The 26,012-nt window shown below is 37.6% G+C and overlaps 1 protein-coding gene across 4 annotated transcripts in view; it reads right to left on the reverse strand.

The window, feature by feature from the left end:
- Window positions 1-26,012, reverse strand: part of Drosha (drosha ribonuclease III) — a 127,478-nt gene that overhangs the window by 40,135 nt on the left and 61,331 nt on the right. For all 4 annotated transcript variants that reach the window (XM_010605420.3, XM_010605421.2, XM_010605418.3 and 1 more), the window contains 5 exons: window positions 24,595-24,694; window positions 23,002-23,109; window positions 4,637-4,744; window positions 4,010-4,148; window positions 3,486-3,546 (listed from right to left, as the gene is read on the reverse strand). In XM_010605420.3, the coding sequence (XP_010603722.1) occupies window positions 3,486-3,546; window positions 4,010-4,148; window positions 4,637-4,744; window positions 23,002-23,109; window positions 24,595-24,694 (516 nt within the window). The remainder of the gene's footprint in view (window positions 1-3,485; window positions 3,547-4,009; window positions 4,149-4,636; window positions 4,745-23,001; window positions 23,110-24,594; window positions 24,695-26,012) is intronic.

The following is a 26,012-nucleotide window of genomic DNA, read 5'->3' on the forward strand; positions in this document are numbered from 1 at the left end:
ATATAAATAAAAAATAAATAAAATAAAATTATGGGTGGCAGGGCTGGGGATTTATCTCAGTGGTTCTGCCACTTGCCTCACCAACACCCCAGTTTAATCTCCAGTACCAAAAAAAAAAAGAAAACAAAACAAAAAAAAAACAACTATGGGTGGCATCTGCTTGAGATGATAACATCACAAAACCTAATTATTGTATAGTTTTTACAGGCAGACAAGCAACCAAAAATCACTTATAAATTTCAAAACTTTATGTCTTTTTATAAATCCTAGCCAACCCCAAAGCAGATTATGCAAGACACTAACCAGCCCTTTAGATCTCCGCTGAACATTACCTTTTGTTATATCCCAGTTCCTCCATTTCCAGTCTACCAGCAAATAGGCTTGGGATAAAAGTAATGTTGTGAATGGCATTCCTTCCTGTAATACTTATTGACTAAGTACTGCTGTGAAAGGCACTATTTTAAAAAACAGAGGGGACTGGGGATTTAACTCAATGGTTCCGCCACCTGCCTTGCAAGCACAAGGACCAGAGTTCAACCCCCAGTACAAAACAAACAAACAAAACAAAACAAAACAAAACAGGAGGTGAATAAGACCATAAATCTAGAATCCTGGTCCGATAAAGAAAATTAGCCCTTTCACATGATTTATAACAGAGGAGAAAACAAGAGCACAAGAACATGAACCACTAAGAACACACACACCAGCTGGACTTGAACAGGTCAGAAGGCTGCAAGGGCAACAGAGGCAGAAGCACAATGACACACATACAGAAAAGGGAAAGCGTGCGCCCAACAACCAAGTAAGCGTCAGCCCCGCTGGTAGCTGAAGAGCCACGGGGGAAAGAAAGATGTGCCTGGAAGAGTGGCCTAGGGATGGCTAATGAGACCTGGGAAGGCCCGGTGGGTGGCTCAGCCTTTATTCAGTAGATGAAAGTTTTTGAACAGGGCATACCAAGGAAATAGAAGCCAGGAACCAGAAATAGCAAGATGTCTGACAGCAAAATGGGTCACTCGCGGCACTTCTGGAATGCAAAGGGGACTGGAGGGACCAGAAGAAGAATTCAGTCAAGAACCCCTCTTCACAGCCCTCCTCCCTTCCTCCATCTTCACACTTTCTTCAGTATCAGAAAGAGATTCCCACGTGGCCCAGTAGCTTGCACTCTCTCCTTGCTCTTGCTTGGCGAAAAGACCTAAACACTGACTCTTAGAATTTTAAAGAGTCCGCTTCAAAGATAAATACATCCAAGGAGCAGAGACTACTTCATCCCATTTTATAGCAGCAACTAAGAAACAGTGGTCAAACAGTGTAAAATCAACTCAATTATTTAACTGAACAGTACAAAACTGACCTATATTCCCTAAACAACTGCCAGATCTATCTATCCCAAGTCCCTTGGCAGTTCTGTGTGTTTTGCTTTTGATCTTCTTTGAAGCGCTTATCAGTTCTTCTTATATTAAGTTATTTATGTATCTAGCATTCTCACCCCACCCCAGGCAGTCACACCTCCTGGTAAGTGGGGGCTTTGTCTTCCTTGCTGCCTTTGGATCCCCTAAAATACCTACAAAATGCCTCAAACTAAAAAGGCTCTGCTTAAATATGTGTTGAATTAAATTTGTAAGATGCTTGCTTCTTCATCAAGAGAAGCTGTGCACAAGGGCCGGGGATTTAGCTCAGTGGTTCACCACCTGCCTTGCAAGTTCAAGGACCGGAGTTCAATCCCCAGTATCAAAAAAAACAAAAAACAAAAAAAACAATAATAAAGATGGAGCAAATAGTTTCTTTAAGAAAAAAGAAGAAATTGTGCACAGCTGTGGAGTGCTGGCCAGCAGCAGTCAAATACTAGCAGATCCTGGTGGTCAAGGTGAGAAGGCTTTTTCTGAAAAGACATCTGGGGTCAATGATGCATCAGCAAAAACAGCCTATTTATAGCAAAAGACTCTCAACACAAGAACAAAGGCCAAAAGTCAAAAGACAAAAGAGTCTATTTATTCCCTGCCCATGGTATCATTTCAAAATGGTAAATTCAAATATGATATAATTTCTTACGTATTATTCTTTTTGCCACAGTATGAAAGCCATCTCTCTTGTTTTCTCTTGATAGGTATTTTTTTGTGTGTGTTTTAGTTTTTGGTATTGGGGATGAAACCCAGGGCTTTATAAATGCTAGGCAAATGCTCTAACACTTAGTGACATTCCCAGTTCATAAGCCATCTCTTTGACTGGGGATATAATTTAGTGGTACAGTGCTGCCTAGTGTGTATGAGGCCCTGAAACACAAAAACACACAGACACAGACACACGCTCCATTCCTTTTAATATAAGCAAAAAACTGGAACACTATGTTTGAACAATATCATCAGAAGACATAATCTACAGCCAGATCTACTCAACTATTCAGCTCTCTCTTTAAAAAAGAAAGCTGCCCTCTCACAATCTCTTCTGTTGGCTTTCAAAATACAATTCTCTGCTAGCAACCTCAGTTTCATCACTCATCACACACTCACTTCTATTCAGATTTCAAGAAAGTTCATAGACACCTCATTTCCAGATTCTTCAGGGACTCAAGGCCACACAGAAGTGAGAATATTAATATATAAAAATATTTTACAAAAAACATCAATAAATAAAATTAGGAAAATCAACTTATTCACTTTTCAACTCATTCTGAGGCCAGTTTTACCATAATAACAGCACCAGACAAAAACATCACAGGAAAGGAAAATTACAGACCACTATCGCTTATGAATATAGATACCAGTCTTCAGCCAATACTAACAAACTGAATTCAGCAGCACATAAAAAAGATTATATGTGATGATCAAGTGGGATTTATCTCAGGAAAGCAAGAACAATTACTATAGTCGGCCGGGGATTTAGCTCAGCGGCTCGGTGGCCTGCCTTGCAAGCGCAAGGACCCAAGTTCGATCCCCGGTACAAAAAAAGAAAGAAAGAAACAGAAGAAAACTAAGGGAAAAACAATTACTATAGTATACCACACAAGTGGAATAAAAGAAAAAATATACAGTACAAAACTATCACGAGACAGAAAAAGAATGTAACAAAATTGAAAACCCTTTCGTGATAAAAAAAAAAAAAAAAATCAGTAAACCAGAAGAGAACTTCTTCAATCTGTAAGTTTCTGTGAAAAATCCACAGCTAATATCATTCTCAAAGGAGAAAAACTGAAGGCTTCCCCTTAAGATTAGAGAGAAGTCAAGGTTCTATTCAATACTGTACTGGAGGCTCTATCCAGCACAGCTAAAAGACTTCTAAACTGGAAAAATGAAGTAAAAGTATTTTTCTTGCAAATAATACGATCATATACAAAGAGAATCCTATGGAAAAACTAGTAGAGCTAATAAACAAGGTCATCTAGGTGTCAGGATACAAGATCAATATACAAAAGCTAACTGTATTAAAGAAGATTTAAATAAACAGAAGGACATCCCACAAGATAAATGTTTTCAGAAAATCTACTTTACCTTGAAGGAGTTGGGTCATCTTGGCCAAGGCGTGACATAATATTTATTAAGGTGTTAATTCCTATTTTAAAAAACACAAATATACATGTAAATACTGTTAGAAGGATTCCTGGCTCATCATATGACATGTAGTAAGAAAATTTTCTCACCCCAACTTGTTTTGTTTTTGTTTTTGTTTTTGGTACTAGGGATTGAACTGAGGTCCTTGAGCTTGCAAGGCAGACGGCAGAACCACTGAGATAAATCCCTGGCCCACCAACTTGATATTAAAAGGTTTAATATCTGCACGTCTTAAAGTTTGACAATTATTTAAAACACTAAACAAAAATTTTTTTCTAAAAAATTCATCCACTTTATTATAATGCTCTGCCCAAAGTAAATGTTATTATGTATGGGTCAGGAAGCAAGACAGAGTGAAAGGATTAAAAGGTTACCAAAAAACCATTCATAGAGGAGGGCATAATTTACACTAGTAAACAAAGGCCCAAATATGAGTGTAGAAACTTAGAGTCATCCAAACAAACCTTTCTTCCGCATGTGCATGTGATGAACTTTTCTGTCTCCATATTTGGGCTGCCGAATTCCACAGTTAGATAAAGAATTCCTGGCATGATCAGGATTCATTCCAAAATTTAAATGATGACTAGGATGAGTCATGGCCAGCTAAAATTTCAATAAGTTCAGTCTTAAAAATTCAGCACACAAGTATCATTTTAATATCATCTCGAATGAAACTAGGCTGTCTAGCCAGTTGAATTTTAAACTCTAATATTTCCATCTCATTTCCACTAGAATCAAATTTCCAAAACTCTAGTGCAAGCCCTCTTCTAAAAACAAACCCAAATATCCACACCTTTCAGAAAAGAACTAGAATTCTCAGCTCCTGCAAAGAAGTACCATAAGGAAGGAAATGCCAAAAAAAAAAAAAAACTGCTTAGGATTCACGGGAAGATTTTCACTTTCACCTATTTCTGTTGGGACAGCTTCAAATAAATGTGAGAGAAAAGGTTTGAAAGCAGCAGAGGCAACCGAAAGAATTATGTTTTAAAAATCCTTGTCACCTCCCAGAAGAGAACTAATGCACCATTTATAACCTGTGTGATGAACTACTCCTATCTCATTGGATTAGTTCACAAAAGGGTAATTCTTACCTGTAACAGACAACGATCTTGAAAAGTGTATCCTATCAACTTGTCCAGGTGCATTAGGCATTGGTGGTAGCGGATATGATGGGTCAAAACAGGCAGCATCATTGCATGCTAGGAAAAAAAATCTGGAGTAAGTTTAATTTAATCAGTAAGTTTAATTCCTTAAAAACAAATGCCATATAATTTATAATACACAAGAACCATTTTCATACCCCAAGTTGCATCTTACAAAGTCATAACAGTTTATAGGTGTGTGGCGCCCTGAAAAGCTGCCAACAAGTGCAGTGCACCATGTCTGATAGGATGTAGACTCTGAAACCACGGTACCTGGCTCCAAATCCCACTCTGTTACTCCTTCCCTGTATTACTTACAGGAAGCTATCTTACCTCTCTACCTCAGTTTCCCCACCAGTAAAAAGGGAAAAATCAATGTAGCTAATCCCAAGAAGAGTTAAAAAGGGTGACCAGCAGTTCATAACCCCGTCAGGCATGCCCTTTCTACCCAGCATGCCAGAGGCCAGCCACAAGGATGCCAACACAGCAGTGTTAGTGCCCCCCACACACAGGAGAAAGAGGGCCTCTCTGAAGCTCCTAGATGAAAACTGAAGCCCACTGGAAAAGTGAGGAAAATCTGTGATAAAGGCACACCACAGCACCGTAGTTGGTAAGCTGGAGGGACCAGCACCTCACATCGGAACCTGGTGTAACTTCAGGGGAAAGATAGCTGGAACCTGCAGTAGAACTTTGCAGAGTTCAACCCAGCAGGAGTTCAGAGAGCTCAACTTGGGCCTTGCACCCCAAAATCAGCCTGAACCTCGGGAGACAGCTACTGGCCTGCTGAGACTAATTAAATTAGACATGCAAACTCCCATCCATGTTGTCTATTATGCCAAAAGAGGCATACCCTGAAGGAGGCCCTCTATTCCTATTTGTATTTTTTATTTTCAAAGTAATATTTTTCTCTTATCTTTAATCATCTAAACATTTTTTATCTTTTTCTTTTCTCAATTTTTTTGTCCTTTTCTTAATGTTCTTCTTATCTTTTCTTTTCTTCCTCCCTCTCCTCCCCCACCTTGATCTCCATTACTCTCCCTTTTTGTTCCTGTTCCTATCCTAATTAGAATTTATTTTCTTTCTTTTCCTTTGCTTCTCTTTTTCCCTCCCTCAATTGCCATTAGTTTTAAAAGAAAGCAATTACAGTCTCTAGGCTCTCTATTGCTATTAGTTTGTTCTGTTCTTGGGTATATTTTGTTCTATCTTGTCCTCTTATCTTCAACAGCTCGCTAGAGTCTGTGTAATCTTCCTGTATGCTCTGACCTCACGTCTAACCTTTCTCTATCCTATCTATCCCTCCCTCCCCTACTCCTTCTAAATCCCCATCCTGAAGGGTAAAGTTACTATACTGAAGAGTTTATTCACTATAAACATATTTTGGGCTGGTTTTCGATTCTGATTTAATTCACAGTTAAAGGTGAAATATTAATAACTATCAAAAATGTCATTTTCTAAACTGTGCTTAATTCTATTGTGTTGCTGAATGTATCACTTGGGCTAAGGTATTGTGATTGATATAATCAGTTGTCTTCCCTGGTATAATGAAAATGAGATTGCCTCAGAGACTCAAAACCTAAAAACCAGCCATATCTAGAAGATCAAAGTATTAACCCAGGTATTAAACCAGGACAGTACCAATGACAAAAATAGAAATGAGAAGACATTTAAACAAGACACAAACACAGACTTCCACCTAACCAAAGGTACATTTTGGGGTAAATGAGGTGGGAAATGTCCGACAGTCAACCATCTGGACACCCTGAACCAATAGCACAAGAAGTAACAAAACAGATAAATGAGGCTCTAGAAAAATTCAAAATAGAAATAATTTCCCAGATAACCACAGAGATGGTGAGCACAATGCAAGACATGATTAGAGACTCTAGAACAGAAACAGAAAAAAAATAAAAATAGACGAGCTCAGGACCATGATGGAAACCATGAATGCCCAGCACAGGAAAGTAATGGAAACCTTGAAAACCCAACATAGGAAAGAAATGGAATCCATGAAATAGATTCAAAGAGATATCCAGGAGATTAAAAACTCTATAGAAAGCATTCACAGCAGAATGAGCCAATATGAAGAGAGAATTTCAGATACAGAAGACAGGATTGCAGTCAGTGACCATGATAAGAGAAATCTCTTAAAAACAGTAGGGGACCATGCAAAATAAATCCAACAACTCTTAGATGATGCAGAGAAGAATAATATAAGACTAATAGAAATCCATGAAGTACCACGAGAAAGTACAAATGACATTTTAAAAAAAACTGTTCACAGAATTAATGATAGAAAACTTCCCAAACAGATGGGAAGAATCTGACATACACATAAGTGAGGCACATAGGACTCCAACTAGCTATGATCAAACAAATTCTACACCTGGACATATAATAACCAAGATCCCAGAAAGCGAAGAACAAAATACTACAAACAGAGAAAATGAACAAATCACATGCAAAGGAAAGCCCATCAGAATCACAGCAGACTTTTCAACACAAACCCTCAAGTCAAGGAGAGCCTGGAGTGAAGCATCTCAAATCCTAAAAGAAAACAACCTCCAACCTAGACTGAGGTATCCTGCAAAACTATCTTTCAGAATGGATGGAGAAATAAGATACTTCCACGACAAATGCCTGAGAAATTTCATGAACACCAAACCAGTACTGCAAACACTTCTAAACAATACCCTGGAAAAAGAAAATGAAAGGCACAACTCCATAAGGACCAAGAGAGCAAATATACCAGGGAAGGGAAGAAATTAAAGGGAGAGAGGGAAAAATAAAAAATAAAAGAACCAACAAAAGGAAAATAACATGACAATGAAAAGACAATACATAAAAGTTATAACCATCAATGTTAATGGCCTCAATTCAAAATCAAAAGAAACAGGCTGGCAGAATGGATTAAGAAGCAAAATCCAAAAATATGCTGTATACAAGAAACCCACTTAATCCACAAAGAAATTCATAGACTGAGAGTAAAAGGATGGAAAACAGTTCTCTATGCAACAGCAGCCCAGAAAAAAGTGGGTGTAGCTATCTTATTTGCAGACAGAATAGATTTCAAACCCAAACTAATTAAAAGAGACAAAGAAGGCCACTAGATCCTTGTAAAGGGAACAATACAAGAGGAAAAAATGACAATTATAAATATATATGCACCAAATACTAATGCCCCCAACTATACAAAGACAAATATTAATGGATATGAAAAATGAAATAAGCACTAATACAGTTTTAGTGGGGGATCTCAATACTCCACTGACACAAAGAGACAGATCATCTAGACAAAAAAATCAATAACAAAGTAACAACTGAACCAAGTCTTAGAACAAACAGACTTAGTAGATGTGTATAGAGTGTTCCACCCCACAAAATCAGAATATATATTATTTTTGGCTGCACAGGGTAATTCTCCAAAATAGACTGCATGCTAGCTCATAGAACATGCTTAAGTAAATGCAAAGGAATTGAAGTTATCCCCTGTATCAGACCATAGTGTAATTAAACTGGAGGTCAATGCCCTAAGAAACCACAAGAACTTCACAAACACATGGAAATTAAATAACACCCTGCTAAACAACCATTGGGTCACAGAGAAAATTAAAGAAGAAATTAGACAGTTTCTACAATTAAATGAGAATGCCAATACAACATACAGGAATCTATGGGATAAAATGAAAGCAGTTCTACAAGGGAAATTCAGAGCAGCAAATGCCCATACTAAGAAAACAGAGCAAGCTCATATAAACAACCTAATGCTTAACCTTAAGCTTCTACAAAAAGAAGAGCAAGACAAACCAAAAGCTCGTATTAGGAAATTATAAAGATCAGAGCAGAAATTAACACAATGGAGAGTAAGAGAACTATATAAAAAAAAAATCAATGAATTGAGTTGGTTTTTTGAAAGAATAAATAAAATTGATAAAATCTTAGAGCCTTTATCAAAAAAAAACCTTATCAACCTTATCAAAAAAAAAAAGAAAGAAAGGCTCAAATTCACACAATTAGGAATGAAAAGGGTGAAGTCACTACAGATCCAACAGAAATCCAGAGGATCAATAACTACTTCAAAAACCTATACTCTAATAGAATGGAAAATACAGAAGGACAGATTCCTAGATCTATATGAACTTCCAAAGTTGAACAAAGAAGACAGAAAAAGTCTAAACTCCACAGTTACATTCAGCGAAATTGAAAATGTAATTAAAACATTACCAACAAAGAAAAGCCCAGGTCCTGATGGCTCCCTGCTGAATTCTACAAGACATTTAGAGAAGAACTATCTCCATTACTCTTTAAACTCTTGAATGAAATTGAAAGGGAAGCAATACTTCCAAATTCATTCCTGGAAGCAAGTATTACTTTGATTCCAAATCCAGGGAATGACCCAACCAAAAAAGAGAACTACAGGCTAATCTCCCTAATAAACAAACGTAGATGCAAAAATCCTCAATAAGATACAGGCAAACAGAATACAGAAGATCATCAAGAAGATCATACACTCTGACCAAGTCGGATTTATCCCAAGGATGCAAGAATGGTTCAACACACACAAATCAATAAATGTAATACATTATATCAAAAGAGTCAAGGACAAAAACCATATGATCATCTCAATAGATGCAGAAAAAGCATTCAACAAAATTCAACAACATTCATGATTAAAAACCCTACAGAAAGTTGGAATAGATGGTCTTTATCTCAACCTGATAAAGGCTATCTATGAAAAACCAATAGCCAATATCATTCTAAATGGTCAAAAACTGAAAACCTTCACACTAAAATCAGGAACAAGACAAGGATGTCCACTATCACCACTCCTGTTCAATATAGTTCTAGAAACATTAGCCACAGCATTTAGACAAAAGAGAAATAAATAAAAGGGATAAGATAGGAAAGGAAGAACTCAAACTGTCACTCTTTGCTAATGATATGATACTCTACACAGAAAACCCCAAAAACTGCCAAAAGACTTCTAGACTGAATTGACAGATTCAGTACAGTAACTAGATACAAAGCCAACACTCAAAAATCATTAGCCTTCTTCTACACAAATAACAGACTCCCTGAGAGAGAAAATAGAGAAACAATCACTTTCACAATAATGTCCTAAAAATTAAATATCTAGGAATGAATCTAATGAAGGAGACAAAAGACCTCTGCACCGAAAATTACAACACTCTTAAAAAAAAGAGAAGAGGGTACAAGAAGATGGAAAGACATCCCTTGCTCCTGGGTAGGAAAAATCAACATACTGAAAATGGCCATACTTCTAAAACTGCTATACATATACAATGCAATCCCAATTGAAATCCCAACAGTATATTTCACAGAACTTGAAAAAACAATCCAAAAATTCATTTAGAACCAGAAGAGACCTAGAATAGCAAAAACCATGCAAGACAACAGAGACATGGCAGAAGTATCACAATTCCCAACTTGAAACTATACTACAAAGCCACTGTAATAAAAACATCATGGCACTGGCAAAGAAACAGACCTGAGGATCAATGGAATAGATTAAAAGATACAGAAACAACACCAGACATACTCAGCTACCTCATCTTTGACAAAGGAGCCAACCATCCTCACTGGAGTGAAGATAACCTCTTTAATAAATGTGTTGGAAAAACTGGCTTTCAATGTGCCAAAGATTAAAACTAGACCCCTATCTTTCACCATACACTAAACTAAAATCAAATTGGATTAAACAACTAAATATCAAAATAGAAACACCAAACTTACTGGAAAGTAAATTAGGTAGAACTCTTGAAGACAATGGCATAGGTGAAGACTTTATGAACAAATCCTCAGTAGCACAAGACCTTGCACAAAGAATCAACAACTGGGATCTCACTGTATTAGAAAGTTTTTGCAGCACAAGAGAAATCACCAATAGAGCTAAAAGAAAACCTACAACATGGGAAAAAAATTTTACCAGCTACTCCTCAGACAAAGGACTACTATCTAGAATATATAAGAACTAAAATAATCAGATTCCCCCCAATACAAAGACCTGATTCAAAACTGGGCATCTGAAATGAACACACATTTCTCAGACAAAGAAGCAAAAGCAACAAATAAATATATGAAAAAATGTTCAACATCACTGGTCATTTGAGAGGTGCAGATGAAAACAACACTGAGATTCCCCCTGACCCCAGAAAGAATGGCTGCTGTCAAGAAATCAACCAGTAACAAATGCTGCCAGGGCTGTGGGGAGAAAGGAACCCTTCTCCATTGTTGGTGGGAGTGCAGATGGGTACAACCACTTTGGAAATCAATATGGAGATCCTCAAAGAACTAGGATTAGAGGTTCCATTTGACCCAGCTATCCCTCTGCTGGGTATCTTTCCAAAAGAATTTTAAAAATCACACTACAGTGATATATGCGCACCCATGTTTATAGTGGCATAGTTCGTAATAACTAAAACTTGGAAACAACCCAAATGCCAATCGAGAGACTGGATAAAGAAGATGTGTGTGTGTGTGTGTGTGTGTGTTTTTAATAAAATGGAGTACTACTCAGCCGTAAATAATGAGAAACTAGAAACATTTATAGCTAATGGATGCACATTGAGGTTATACTCTTAAGTGAAACGAATAGGATACACACGAGTAAAAACCAAATAGTTTCTCTGGTGTGAAAAACTAAAAGTGTAAATAAGGTTCAAATGGTATAACTGAGAGGGTGAAATAGCAAGAAAAGGGCTGAAGGTGTAGGGGAAGTGGGAAGAGTAAGGGAAAGGAAATAAGGGAAAAGAAAAAAATGTGAAAAAAGGAAAGAATGGAAACAAAGTCTTTGTAAATAGCGAAGGGTGAAGGCAGTGAAGGAAGGGCACGGGTATGGGGAAAAAACAAGAACCAAGATTTGTCATGTAAAGGTACAAGATCCCAATGATAAATGTAATTGTACTTTTTGCTTTAAATGTACCAATAAACTTAATGGGGGGAAAAAAGAGTTAAAAGGATGAAAAGCATACATTCCAAAGTTTCTGACCAAGGCCAGCTGGGCTTCATTCAAGTAGGAGTAACCCTGGTGCCATCAGAGTTGAACAAGGCAGTCTTGAGGAAGCCTTGTGCAGTACTGTGCCTTCTTTTCTCTACAGAGCAGTGGTGGGGAACCTTTTAGAGCTTTCCATGATAACAAACAGCTGTCTGCAGCATGTATGCCATAGGCTCACCACCACTGCTACAGGGAAATGAGTTGGGACTCATTTGTCCTTTGTAAGGATCACATATTTTTGAGAATCAAAAGAAAATAACTTGATAAAAGTGCAAAAGTCATGCATTATTATAGTGTGCTCACCATCCCCTAAAACCCTATACTTTCTCCTTCAAGCAAGAACTTCTCAAGTGGATGATCTCCAAAAACCAGTCTTGGTTTAATATTTAATGATCTAAGATTCCAGAGAAAATTTTTTACAAACCCATCAGTACAGTTAAGGCATTTGAGGATGTGGAAACTTTATTTTTGCTTCAATCACTTTTCATTTGGCTGATTTCTTACTGGGAGATGATTTCAGGAAAGGCATCTCTCTCTTTTCTTTAAAAATGTTTACCTAGAGCTCAAGAGAATGAAGGAATCATTCTTATTCATTACAGCCAGAAGGATGGGCCCAGCCCACAGAATGACTGACATATGCTTTGTACCATTTCATTCTCTGAAGTATTTTAAGCTGGCATTGTTTAAAAATAAATGAAAATGGGTTTGCTTGAAACTATGGAAATCAGCTCCCTGTGTTATTAAAGACTAGTTCTATCAAAAAGGATCTCCAATCAACAGAAAGTCTTTCTTGCCAGTGCAATTCAGTAAGTACACATTGAGCACCTCCGTGTGCGAGACCTTACCGAGTCTGTGGAAGACGAAGATGGAGAACACACTGTCTCTGCCATCAAGACTTCCGAGAGATACACCATTATGACATGAGTCACTGGCACTTTGTCCACTTTGTTTTTCTAAGTGCCACACTTAAAATACAACAATATGAACACAGTAAAGTGCCAAACTATAACACGGTTTTCCAGGCACTTAAATTGCAGGAGGCTCACAGGAGTTGACGCTAATAGCTCAAGGTCTAGGGGTGGTAAGGACTCCGCAGTGCGGCTGCCTCTCTGAAGTATGGACTCAACTGGGCAAATGGCTCGTTCTGTTCACCTCCTGTGAGAGATGAATCAGGGCTTGCTAGGAAAACAATGCCCTTTGTAGAACTTGCTGATAATGAAAAAATTAATTTTATACTTTAAGCCCAAACGTTTTGATTCTAGTTCTAGAAACAGACAAAGCATATTTCAAAGCACAGTCTTCCCATTTTCTATTGGCCTGTTATTTCCTTTAACTTTTTCTCATGGGAAACAGCATTGTGCCCCTTTCTTCTTCCTCTCAATTTGCTCGATAGAGCCAGAGCCTCCTTCCAAACAGGCCCACCTGCCGTGAACACCCAGAAAGGTATATTTGTCACATCCACCCTCCTCCCAGACAGCCAAGGCTCAGTGCTTCACTAACATAACATTGCCAGTCTCTAGGTCTCTAGCTCAGCTGTAAAGATGATCAGTGTCCGCAAGCCTGAAATATGACCACTGCACAGCTCTACTTTATTTCTATTAATTCATGGCAAATGTTTTCATTTTTGTTTGTTTGTTTTTGGTACCAGGGCTCGAACTCTGGACCTTGCACTTGTAAAGCAGGCGGTGCCACCACTGAGCTAAATCCCCGGCCCAAATGTTTTCATTTTTTAAAAATAAAAATAAAAAGGGCCGGGGATTTAGCTCAGTGGTTTGGTGGCCTGCCTTGCAATGCAAAGACCCGAGTTCAATCTCCGGTAACAAATAAATAAATAAATAAAAATAAAAATAAAAAAAACTCCTTTGGAAGGCTGAGAAGGTGGCAGTTATGTAGCTTTTAAATCTTCTCAGATTTTCCCATAAAAATCCAGCAACTAGATTAGCAAAACCAAAGATCTCTGAACAATACCTATGTAAAGACTGTAAGATGAGAAATCCCATACAGCACTAAATAAGAATAGGTGAGGACAAAGAGCTATAGTACACTCAGCATCTACTGGATAAAAAAGAACAAAAGGAAGATGGACAGCGTTTCTGATGGTTCTGAGAAAGAAAGAACCCAAAAATTAACAGCATATATTCACTGGAAATTTGACCAAAACTAGAGAGGGCTGCGAAAAATCTAATTTACTGGGTCAGTCCAAGAAGACAGTCTAGCATTGCAGAAGACATCTGAACCCTATAAATGCTCAAAATTGAGCCAAGCATGGTGGTGCACACCTATAATCCCAGCACTAGGGAGGCTCAGACAGAAAGATCACCATGCGTTTGAGGCCAGCCTAAGCTATATAGTGAATTCAAGGCCAGCCTGAACTACACACCAAGACCTTGTCTCAAAATACCAAAACCAAACCAAAACAAAAAAACCCTGAGGGTGTAGCTCAGTGTAAAGGCCCTGGGTTCAATTCCCAGTATGCGGGGTGGGGGTAGGGAGTCTAAACTAAAAACTGAAATTCCTCAATGAGAAAGTACTGGGAAATAAAGCACTTAGCAGGAGAGTAACCTTAAGGACAAAAGCAAGAGAAGGTCTGAATAAAGATGGAGAAGGGAGCAAGAGGGCAGGTCTCAGCCTGAGGCTGGATTCCAAACCTCTGCACAAACAGTGGGAGCTTCAGAACCATGAGAAGCTCTTCCGGTCCACATCTCCCTCTAATCATACAGGGAACTATTCTGTTTATTTTACTTACTTTATTTAACTTAAATAATTTAAAGAGTACAAGAATAATGGTCAAGTCCCATGCAAAGACTCTATTAACAAAAAGAAAGAAAATGAAGTGGGCAGATGATCTTTGTTGATAATAAAAGCATGCTAGAAAGACATGCCAACAAAACAGAAGCTGGGCCAGGGATGAGATCAGTGGTGCCGTAACCTGCCTAGCAAGCGCAAGGTCCCAAGTTTGATCTCCGGAACCAAAAACAAAAACTATCTTAGAAGCTGTAACCCAGTTTTTCAACACAAGTTTTTAAAAATTAAGAAACAATCGCTTCTCGGCCTTTTGGCTAAGATCAAGTGTAAAAATTAAGAAACAATAACGCAAATGAAAACTACTAAATGAGATAATTAGAAAGAAGATTTGAAGCGACAAAACTCCAAGAACATATAATAACAAAAAAAGCAACTAAACCATATGAATAGTGCATTTGAGAAATCAATGATGGAAAAGAGAAAAACTTACAGAAAATTAAAATAAAATTAAAAAAAATGGATTCAAAGAAAATGAGACACAAAGGACAGAGAATATATTATATAAGATGTATGCATCTTAAAACCAAAATATAACAATAAAATGTGTATTTCTTGAATTACACAACATGCATACACATCGTGTCTGAAAACACTAAGTGAAAAGTGCTGAGACATATTTTAGTAAACCTACTGGTGCTTAAAGAAAAAAAATCCTCTGGGCACTTACACAGAAGAAGCAAAACATTTACATAACCCATACTGTTACCACACTTTTGACAGCAATGCGTTCACAGTCAAAATGATCTGTAAATATTAATGGCCACAAAATATGGGGAAAATATTATGAAACTCAAGTTTCCACGAGTACTCTTTGAAGAATGTTTCAGAAAAAAACAAAACAAAGTTAGGAGGAGTGAGCGCTGACAACTGACCCTCAAACCTATTTTTACCTGGACATAACAATGAGTCAGTATTATAAGAATACTCTACCACAGATTAGTGCAACTGATAAAAAACGAGGGGGAAAAAGGACAAAGGGTAGGATGAGGCTGCTGCCGCACACACTTTATAAGAATTAACCTATAGTATGCCAGGTGTGGTGTCGCACGCCTGTAATCTCAGCGCTCGGGAGGCTGAGGCAGGAGGATCGCTTTGAGTCTAAGACCAGCCTGGGCTCCATAGTGAGTTCCAGGTCAGTCTCAACTACGTAGTAAGACCCTGTCACAAAAAAACAAACAAAAAAAAGGAATTGACCTATAGTAAAAGGATATCATGCCAATCAGTTGCTGGGTAAGATTATAGAAAGAAGCAAACGGCGGCTATTTTCAAAAACAGACAGTGAGATACAAACACAGAAAGAAAGGCAAAGGAGAAATCTAACCTAATCACACTACTGTACAAAGGTGTTACTGTACAGATGTAACAGAAGAAAATATAAGCCTTCCTAAACACAAATACATGGAAAGAGAAATGAAAAAAAAAGCAAATTCAATGGCCCTCATAGCAACTATATAACAAACAGCTTGACAGAAAGGAGGCCAAACATATCAATAATGTCTATATATTAATTCTGTACGAGTAGGAAGTGATCCCTTGGACAGACTTTTTGAGGGGAGTGAACCCAGAACCTTACACATGCTAGACAAGTGCCTCTTCCACATCCCCAGTCGTGGACATACTGGTAAGTGAAGAAAATCATGGAAGAGAAAAGTGTGTTTAAAATGTCACCACTGGCCTCAGCAAAGGGAGAATGTGCACATGCATGTGCAAAAGCGTGCACACACACACACACACACAAATAGTGACACACCACATCTCAGCAACAAGTGACTCACCTCCACCCAGGCCACACCTCCCAACAGCAAGTTGACACAGTGCCCCAAAATCAATCACCCCCGCAAAGCTCCACCTCTGATCACATAAGAATGGAGGGGGGACAATACAGACCTGAAGCACGACACACCACAAAATGACATTTCAGTCACTGAGGAGCTGCACATATGACAGTAATCCCTAAGGTTAGAATGGAGCTGCAAATTCCCTACTGACATCACCAGGCTTTGAAGTCACAGCACAACACATTACTCATGTGCCTGTAGTGATGCTGGAGAAAATAAATTGCACTGCCAGTCACATAAAACCACTGGTCATACACTAAGTACGTTACCATATTTGATCATGTTATTGGTTTAGGTACATCCTATACTATACTCTATAAGGTTTTCGAGAGTACTCCTACTTTTAAAAAATAAAAGGATCCTATACAACAGAATCCCACGTCACACTGGCAGCAGCCCCACTCACTTTGTGATTACTGCGCCTGCTGACTGCAGGTACAGGCCACTTACTCCACCTAGGTTTCAGGAGTACATTCTGTGATACTCAACCCAACAAAATCGCCTCACACTGCATTTCGCAGAATGCACTGCCAAGCAATGTGGCTGTATATATTTTCTTATATTAAAATTTATAAATTAGATCATTTAAAAAACCATGGTTACCAGAGGGAGATGGGCAAGAGAAGAACAGGGCAGAAGAGACAGACATAGAAGTCAGAGTTTTAAAAAATATACTTGCCTTTGTTTAAAAAGATACAGAATGTTACAAGTTTGCATAATGACAAAATAATCCTTAATTTTAAAAGGAACAACTAAAATCAAAAGTAAAATGAAATAAATCTATGTATCCAGTCTGTGGGACACCCACAATTGACCATTAAAACACAAGAACCTGAGTACACATCCTTAGTGGAATACACCTGGGGATAACCAACAACAAAAGGAATACTTACAAATAACTATTTTCCATAATTACTCCACTGGTGGTACCATTAGTATTGTTATTCTGAGGCTACTGCTTATGTATTAAGGAATATACCAAATGAGTAAATTTTTTGGTGTTGTTCTGTGAACCTCAGAGTAATCAAACATTTGGAAAGGGACAGGTCCTTTCTGAGAAGCCCTCTGACAAATGGAGGAAGGCAGATTTAGAAAAATCTCTCTGAATTGCTGGACCATACAGTAATCACCCATCAGTGACTATAACGCAGAGAGAGACTACATCAAAAGTCTTGAGGAAAAAAAAAAAAAATGGAGCTTAAATTTGATCACTGTTCAAGAGAACTTTCGATGAACATGGAAATATTCTGCATCTGTGCTGTTACAAGAGGCAATCTGTGTTTCTGAGTGCTCAAAACGAGGAATTAAATGTTTTATATTATATAATTAAATTTTAATAACATGTGACCAGTGGACAGAAGCATTTTAGATACACCAATTTACAGTAAATACAAGGGGCAGATACAATGTTAAAAGATACCAGCAAATGGCAGCCAGCAAACCCAGCCCAGTCCACAGGAACGCTACTGAACCTACAACCCAATTTCTTCAACAAATATTTGCAAATAAATGGATAAGGACCTATAGATTAATAAGACCGAAAAGACACTAATAAACCACAATACATTGTTCTTATTTGGACTTAAATAGATTGAAACAAGGTGAACAAACAAGGTGAATAGTGAGATACTTCATATTACAGAAATGCTGTTGAGAACTGTAGAAGTTGAAAAACAGGCATATACAGTTCATTATTCTTTTTTTCTCTAATCTTGAATATGTTTTGGATTTTTCATAATAAAAACATAATACTAATAATTCTCTATCAGGCCAGTTACTGCAAACAAAAATTTCTTTCCTTCCTTCACAACAGCACTGTCTCCAGTAAAAATGCAAATATCTCCTGTACCCAACAATCAAAATCTCCCTCAGTAGCTGTGAAACCATTCAGCTCAAGACAAAATTACCTCCGTTTTCTCCAGAGTCCAACTTAGAAAACACTTCCTTCAATTTGTTGTCCAAAATGTCTGAGTCCCTAGAGCTATCTATCTCCTTTCATGACTCAGCCATTCCTTGATAAATCACTGAGCAAGAGTCCAGTCAGTTTGACAGTGCGTGGCAGCCTTCCATCCCCTTCCAGACAGCCACTCCAGGAAGACAGCACATTCATCAATTAGTCCAGATACAGCTCCGGGTCCACTGAAGTCCAACACACAGCACCACAGCACACTTCCTCCTCCCCAAGCCAGTGGCATCGCTGTGGGCACCAGGCCTCCTTTCCCTCCTCAGGCAATTACAGAGCCCCCAGTTGGGCACGAGCCTCATGCTGGTTACGTTACTGTTCTTTATGGCACAGCTCTTTGTTTCTCATGATGCAGTTTCTGGATATCCATGGCCCACCTCCTCAAGACAGCATGGGGCCAGGTGCCTACTTCCCCAGAAGACCCCATTTCACCTTCAGGTGCAAAACCCTAAAGAACAGATTCTATCACCACATGCTCCTTCTCAGACACGGAGTTTGATTTGTGTTTTTCTTCCATGTTACCCAGAATTCATTCTAACAAGAGGTAACACAGAAAATCCTTCAACAGTTTCACTCCAAACATAATGACAAGCCTGCACTTGGCTCGCATACATAAAAGCACAGTTTGCAGCATTCACCTCTGTTTCCATTCCTCTGAACACTGGGTGGGGCATCCGGTGGAATTTCCTAAGTTCCTGACGACCCTCACACTTCTCTGGCTGGGGAAAGTGCTGGTAGTACTGGGTCCCTCCGTCTTAGGTTTAATACGACCATTTATCTCTTCCAACAGCCAGACTGCATCACAAGGTTTTTGCCAGCCAACCACTAGCTGGCCAATATTACCGATAAACTGCAGATTTTATATCGTTGAAGTACCAAACAAAAACTCCCAAGGATTTTAGGAAATACCTGAGTCTTTTTTCCCTTAAAATTAAGTCTGAACCTATCCATTTACAGGCTTCAGGGTTATTCATAGTAGTCAGTGTATAAATTCCTTTAACTGCTATTTCTCAAGCAGATTCTTATTCTTCACTGTCAAAAAACAAAACCAAACCAAATGACTTTATTTTGAAAGTTTTAAACTAATTTTTATATGCTATCTGCCATCATATCTGAGGTACGCATACCAAAAGAGAACATTTATTCTAAGATAAGAAATTAAATAGTTGTTATAAGCTACAAGACAATTATTTATAAACAACTAAACCACTGTTTGTAGCTCTCTTTAAAAGCTACACATTTCACTGCATATTACTTAAAATTTTTAAACTAAAATCATTAAGGACAAAGTAAAGACCAAGTAAGCAATAAAAAATGACTCACTGATTATTCATTGTGCACCAGACTATACAAGAAGGTAAGAATACCACCCCATCATAGAATAAGATGAAAGACGACCTTTAGAATTATATCTATAGGGAGCCAGGATGTTATCTCTCCAAAGGACTTCAGTCACTAATACCTCATGGCAGGAAACTATCTGATTTCTTTACAAAAAAAAAAGTAGAGGAAAATGGTTACCCTTGTTTCCTAAGGAATTTCAAGGTAAAAAAATTCAATCAAAACATATGGATAACCTCAGGAATTTAGTAATAACTGGTCTTTCTACAATACATGTAAAATACATGAGAATTTTCTCCAAAGGACTTCAGTCACTAATACCTCATGGCAGGAAACTATCTGATTTCTTTACAAAAAAAAAAGTAGAGGAAAATGGTTACCCTTGTTTCCTAAGGAATTTCAAGGTAAAAAAATTCAATCAAAACATATGGATAACCTCAGGAATTTAGTAATAACTGGTCTTTCTACAATACATGTAAAATACATGAGAATTTAAAAAAAAAAATTCCAGAAAGGAGTAATATATTATTTGCAGCAGCAAAAAAACTCAAGTTACAATGAGCCTAAAGTTCTCTTACCTATCAAAGGTTTTCTGTTAAGTATTAGTAGAGGGCCAGGGATTTAACTCTGTGGTGTCGCGCCTGCCTCGCAATGCAAGGTCCTGAGTTCAATCCCCAGTATCTCAAAAAAAAGATGTCCTAGTAGAAGGAACACTCCGACCTTTGATATGCAGTAAGTCAGCCCAAGAGAAAGCTAAGAGAGAAGGGCAACAGAAAGTTCAAATGACTATAAAGAGTAATGGATTTTAAAACTTTCACCTATAGTCTTTTTTTTTTTTTTTACTCTTACATTTCTAAAAAGAATTACCACTTTCTATTTTGGAGCAGAATCAAGTCAATTTAATTTACCCTTATCATTCTCCCCTAAGTCATTTCTACCTTAATTTAGCTTTCTGCATGTAAACTAGGTTGCTCTGATATAATGAATGAGTCGAGTAACACCTCCAAATCCTCTCAGAGTAGCATCTCTATATGTTGATGTTTTAGGCTTAGTGCAGGTAACAATTTACTTTCACAACTCTAAAATTAACTGACATTGAAATTATATTTCATACGTCAAGATAAATAGATACTTCCTCTGCTCAGGATGAGAGCCACAGAAATGCCTCCTGGATCTTTGATGTGTAAAGAACTGTATTACCAAAGCACAGAGGCATTTTAGTTTTGCACAGTCTGCCTCTGAGCCCTATAATGCCTCCATGCTTAGACTTCCTTCTCTTCTACTTATATCAACTCTGTAGGTAACCAGCTGGTTCGTTTTCATTTGTTTTTATGTGCAAACATGTTTTTAAAAAGTTTTTTATATTTAGGGCCAGGGATTTAATTCAGCGGTTCGGTGGCCTGCCTTGCAAGTGCAAGGACCCGAGTTCAATCCCCGGTACCAAAAAAAACAAAAAAAAAGTTTTTTATATTTGAACTCATAGGAAGCAGTTTATAGCCTCATCAAGTCATTTAAAATGTAAGGGTAATCTTACTGAAAAAAAAAATCTTTAAAAGACATCCATCAGGTGAAATGGAGAGTGGAATCATAGCTTTTAAATAGATAGCAATTCTTTGGAAAAGTGAGAACATTCTATAGCAGGGGAATCATTATTACATTCACGCAAGAGTTTAATCAGAATCCATTTTCTCCTAACAGTTAATCAAGGGGGCTGAGTCCCTTCGTCTACCAACCTTGAAACGGAATATAGAAGATAGCACAGAGAAAAAGATCCTAGTCCTCAACCTGCTTTTAATCTAGCTGGGGAATCAAAGCAAAATATTAGTGCAATAGCTGAAGAATACAAAACTTCATTGAAAAAAAATCACTTAGCAGCCTATTCTTTTACCAAAAGAAAGGAAAACAGAGTTAAATGCTCAATATAGCAAAAACAACAACAACAACAAAAACCACTATGTTCAGGGCAACAAAATTGGCTTAAAGACTAGTGCTATATGAGGTAGGAAAGAAAGAAAGCAAAACAAACCACTGAATTAGAAGGTCTTGAGATTTTCGACAGTTGTCCGTATTTATTGCATCTTTTTTGTGGTTCTGGGCTTGCAATCCGGAACCTTACATGTGTGGCTACCATTGATTTATTACAGTCCAGCCCCTAAAATCTTATGATTTCTTAAACAATCAACTCTGCTGTCACTGAATTACCAAATTTGAGCTGCCTGCCTACCTTTCTGTTCATGGTTTTTATGAGGTCATAGTTTAGATGATACTATATTTAGTTTTGGAGAAATACTAACAGAAAATTGAGGTGACATGCCTTCAGGTGGTCCTAAGAATCAAAGTGTATAAAATATTCACATCTCAAAGTACTGAGAATAAAAAAATACTGGTCAGGGCTGGGGATTTAGCTCAGTGGTTCGGCAGCCTGCCTTGCAAGCGCAAGGACCCAAGTTCGATCCCTAGTACCACAAAAAAAAAAAAAAAAACCACTGGTCAACTTGCAAAATATCTGAGCAAATGGTGGTAGCTGGCCACGACTATAGATAATTATTCTCAAACTGTTTAGCAGTATTGTATCAATAGCAATTCACCTTAATACAAAAATAATTACCTTTGGAGATCTTTAAAATGAATTGTGTAGCAATACTTTTAATTACTAGATTAAACTCTACTATTCAATATAATAATTAAATGTCAACAATGTTTGTTTTGTTTTTTTTAATTTCATTATGGCGCCAGGGATTTAGCTCAGTGGTGCCACCACCTGCCTCACAAGTGCAAGGACCCAAATTAGATCCCTGGTACCAAAAAAAAAAAAAAAAAAAAAATTTTCATTATGATAATATACATATCTAACACTAAGTTGCCTGAACTTGCTACAACAAATGCAATCATCAAAATAGATAAATGGAAGCCTGGAAGTATTTTCCATAAGTCTGAAAAAAGCAAACTGTATTACCTGCCCCAGTTTTTATGCCATAATGCCTTCTGAAACATAAATTAGGGCCACTGGTCCAGAAATTTTGTATACACTATGTGTCTGCCTATATGGCTGTTAGATTATCTCTTTTGTACAAGATGCACTTGAAGGAACATTCATCTTTATCCAAACTAAAGAGACTGAATTTAACATTGCTACATATGCTCCTCTCCCTCTACCCATCCCCACACACAAAAAGCATACACATAACGCCAAAACAAAACTCAAGCAACAGAAAGCCATCCATAGTTAGTGCTCCATTTAGCCTCAGAGTAATGTGTTCCACAGAAATCTCTCAATTAAAGAAGAATTTCAGTGCCAATGACTTTTAAAGGAAGAGCTACATGGGCATTACTGTGTTCTCAGAAGTGTCATCACCTGGCAGACATCAGAACGAATGCCAGTTTTCCAGAATCCTTGGCTACTGAGCTCCACTGTTACTTCTCGCCTCATTGTATTCTTCTGTCGTATCTTTTGGAGTGCCTCCTAGAAAAGAACTCATTAGGATCAGTAACTCAGCAGCTGTAAAGCCAAACATAAAGCATTAGCAAGCACGTTGGATTCATTTGGTATTATTCTTATATTCAGGCACTCAAACCTCTTCACACAAAACTAAAATATTTGATATGGAATGAAGGCCATGATGGGTGAAGCTCTGAGTATAAGGCAAACCTTCCTGTTAACTCGATAAGGACAATTTTAAACCAAATCTGCCAATCTGGCATGTTCAAATAAAATATGCCCTTTTGCTGATAAAAGAAACAAAATGTGGTGTTTGTGATCTGAAAACAACATGTAAAAATTGTATTTATATCAAGCCTTATGTTATGCATTTCCATCTAAGAAAGATAATTAACCTGCAACCCACATAATTCTAAAAAGTTGTCTTCTAATCTGTAAGCTCCTTACACCCTTGCTACAAGGGTATATTTTATATTGAAAAGTATGGGGGGGCATCCAAAACTTCCCTTGTGAGACACAATCAGGAATTATTGCTTCCCTTTCACTGTCCTTCAAATAATTAATTATGAAAGGCAAATTTATATCTGTATGCATGTGATTAAATCAAAGCCTCAGAGGAATTCATACCAATGACTGAGTTCCTCCTACGGGCCCGATTCCACGGGTGGGATATTCAATGGGGCATTTCAAAAGCCCACACAACCACAATTTTGCTTGGGTGCACCAACAGAGGGACATTTCAGTCAGTCGCTGAGCCCTAGTTCCCGCCTTTATAAAGAGGCTGACTGCTCAAGTCACAGCAAGTGACAAAGCCAGAATTCAAATACTTTTCCCAGCTTTCTAAGCCTTGCTCTTTCTTATACTACCAGGGCAGAACAAAACCTAACGGAGAGAAAGTCTGTGTTCATACTGAACCAATTTATTCTTAAAGGTAAACTAAAACATACATTTTGGAATATAAGGATACTATTACTCATTCGTAAAGAATTATGGAATGTGGGATATAAAACAACAAAAATAAGTTTATTCTGCTGAAGTGACAGTATTACATGGAAGGCAATCTTCACAATCTTAAGACCAAGAAATCTCAGCAAGTCCCAATGTTGTATAATGCAAAGCCTAATTAAATATAAAAAACAAACTTTAAGCTTTTTTCAGTTTCTACAAAAAATGTATTTGATGGGCTGGGGGTGCAGCTCAGTGGCAGAGCTCTTGCCTAGCATGCACAAGGCCCTGCATTCCACTTGCAGGACTGAAAAATCAAAAACACATATTTGATTCCCAAAGGTAGTAACCTATTACGAAAATGGATTTTTGGGGGATACAAATGCTCCTTTGAATACTAAAAGTTTTTAAAAAGCAATAATACACTACTCTGAGAAAGAGAGTAAGTATGATTTTTAAAAATAATTTTCCATCTCATTCTAGAAGCATAGTGCAACGCAACAATCCTGAATAAATCTGACTTGCATCAACATTAATCTCCAGGGGCCAGGGTTCAAAACTGACCTCCCTCTGTGCCAGCTTCTGCTTGTCAGTTTGTTTGACTTTGGGACTATTTGCTAGGAGGTGGCGGAGTTTCACATAACTCTTCCAAAGTTTCTGGTACCTAAGGAAAAGGACAAAAATCTTCTTACACAAAGGGAAGGCAAAAGTAGAGTGAAATAAAACCAATTACTTTAACAGGCCTGCTCAACCATAAATTAAATTGCTTTGAATATCTTTAAGGGCAGCAAACCTTCATTCTAAGAGAGGACATGGTTTTGGGGAGGGGAAGGATGGCCAAGAGTCATCTGGAACCTGGTGATTAAGTAGATTATTGCTTTATGGGCTGAAAATGAGGTGTGACTATGAGGATGAATTTGTGAAAACAATTCCATAGAAGACACACAAAAGCACTCCAGCCAATGGAAGTATTCCCCTTTTCATTGTTACCTCTTTGCAAGTGAAAGATTTTATTTAAACATAAAATACTTTCTGTTGAAAGAAAACCCTTTCTTTAGCAGGGATCGTCAGCTAAAGAGTATTAGAGTAGGGAACCCACTTTATGCTGACACCCAAGATTCATATATGTATCCCGTTTCCACCGGAGGGGCAGGGAGAGACAAACAGTGTATATCAACTTCTGTTTGCCGTAACAGAAAAAGCCATATTTATTGCAGCCAAATATGTGATAACTTGGATTGGTCTAAAGGATACTGTTTGAGCATCCTGGGAATGAAGAGAATATGCAGCCCTTTGTCAATTCACAGTCCTGTCATCTGAGAGTTGATGAGAGCCTAATCACATTCTACTAACATGTTTCTGACAAGAAGGGGATTTGTAAAAAGCTTTTCTGTCATATTGAAGCTGCTCCTTTCTTGGCCAGAGTTGGGCCTCTCCTTTTTTAATTTTTTTTTTTTTTTTTTTTTTTTTATTTGGGGTAACAGTTTCCAAGTGTTTGGCTCTGCACCTAATCGCAGAGAACAACATTTTCAGTCTTCTGCTTCAAATAGTTTACAATGAACTTAGAAGGTTTTTACATTTTCCATATTTTATACTGATCTTCATACATTTGTTTCTAATTATCATGGACACGTATGTGTCGAGAGATCAGTGACATCTGGAAATAGTTTCATTCCTGCATTAAGGACATCATAAGTGTTCTTACTAGATTTTGTCAGCTAAGAATAAAGTGAAGAAAATAATATTATGAAAACCATTTAAAAATAACTGCTAAATATGTAGTGAATAACTGAATGAGGTACACAGCGAGAGACAAAGAAAGATGGGGAAAATAAAAAGAATGACACATACAGAGATAGTAAAGGAAGATACAGAACTAGAAATTTGAGGCAAGCTCACAAGGTACAGAGCATTAAAATGGCAAGATTGTTCACACAACTGCCTTTTGGACCTTAGGACTTGTAGAAAAGAATCAGATACAA

The sequence above is a fragment of the Fukomys damarensis genome, unplaced genomic scaffold, assembly GCF_012274545.1.
Source record: "Fukomys damarensis isolate Sample0158 unplaced genomic scaffold, DMR_v1.0_HiC HiC_scaffold_1, whole genome shotgun sequence".
Lineage (NCBI taxonomy): Eukaryota > Metazoa > Chordata > Mammalia > Rodentia > Bathyergidae > Fukomys > Fukomys damarensis.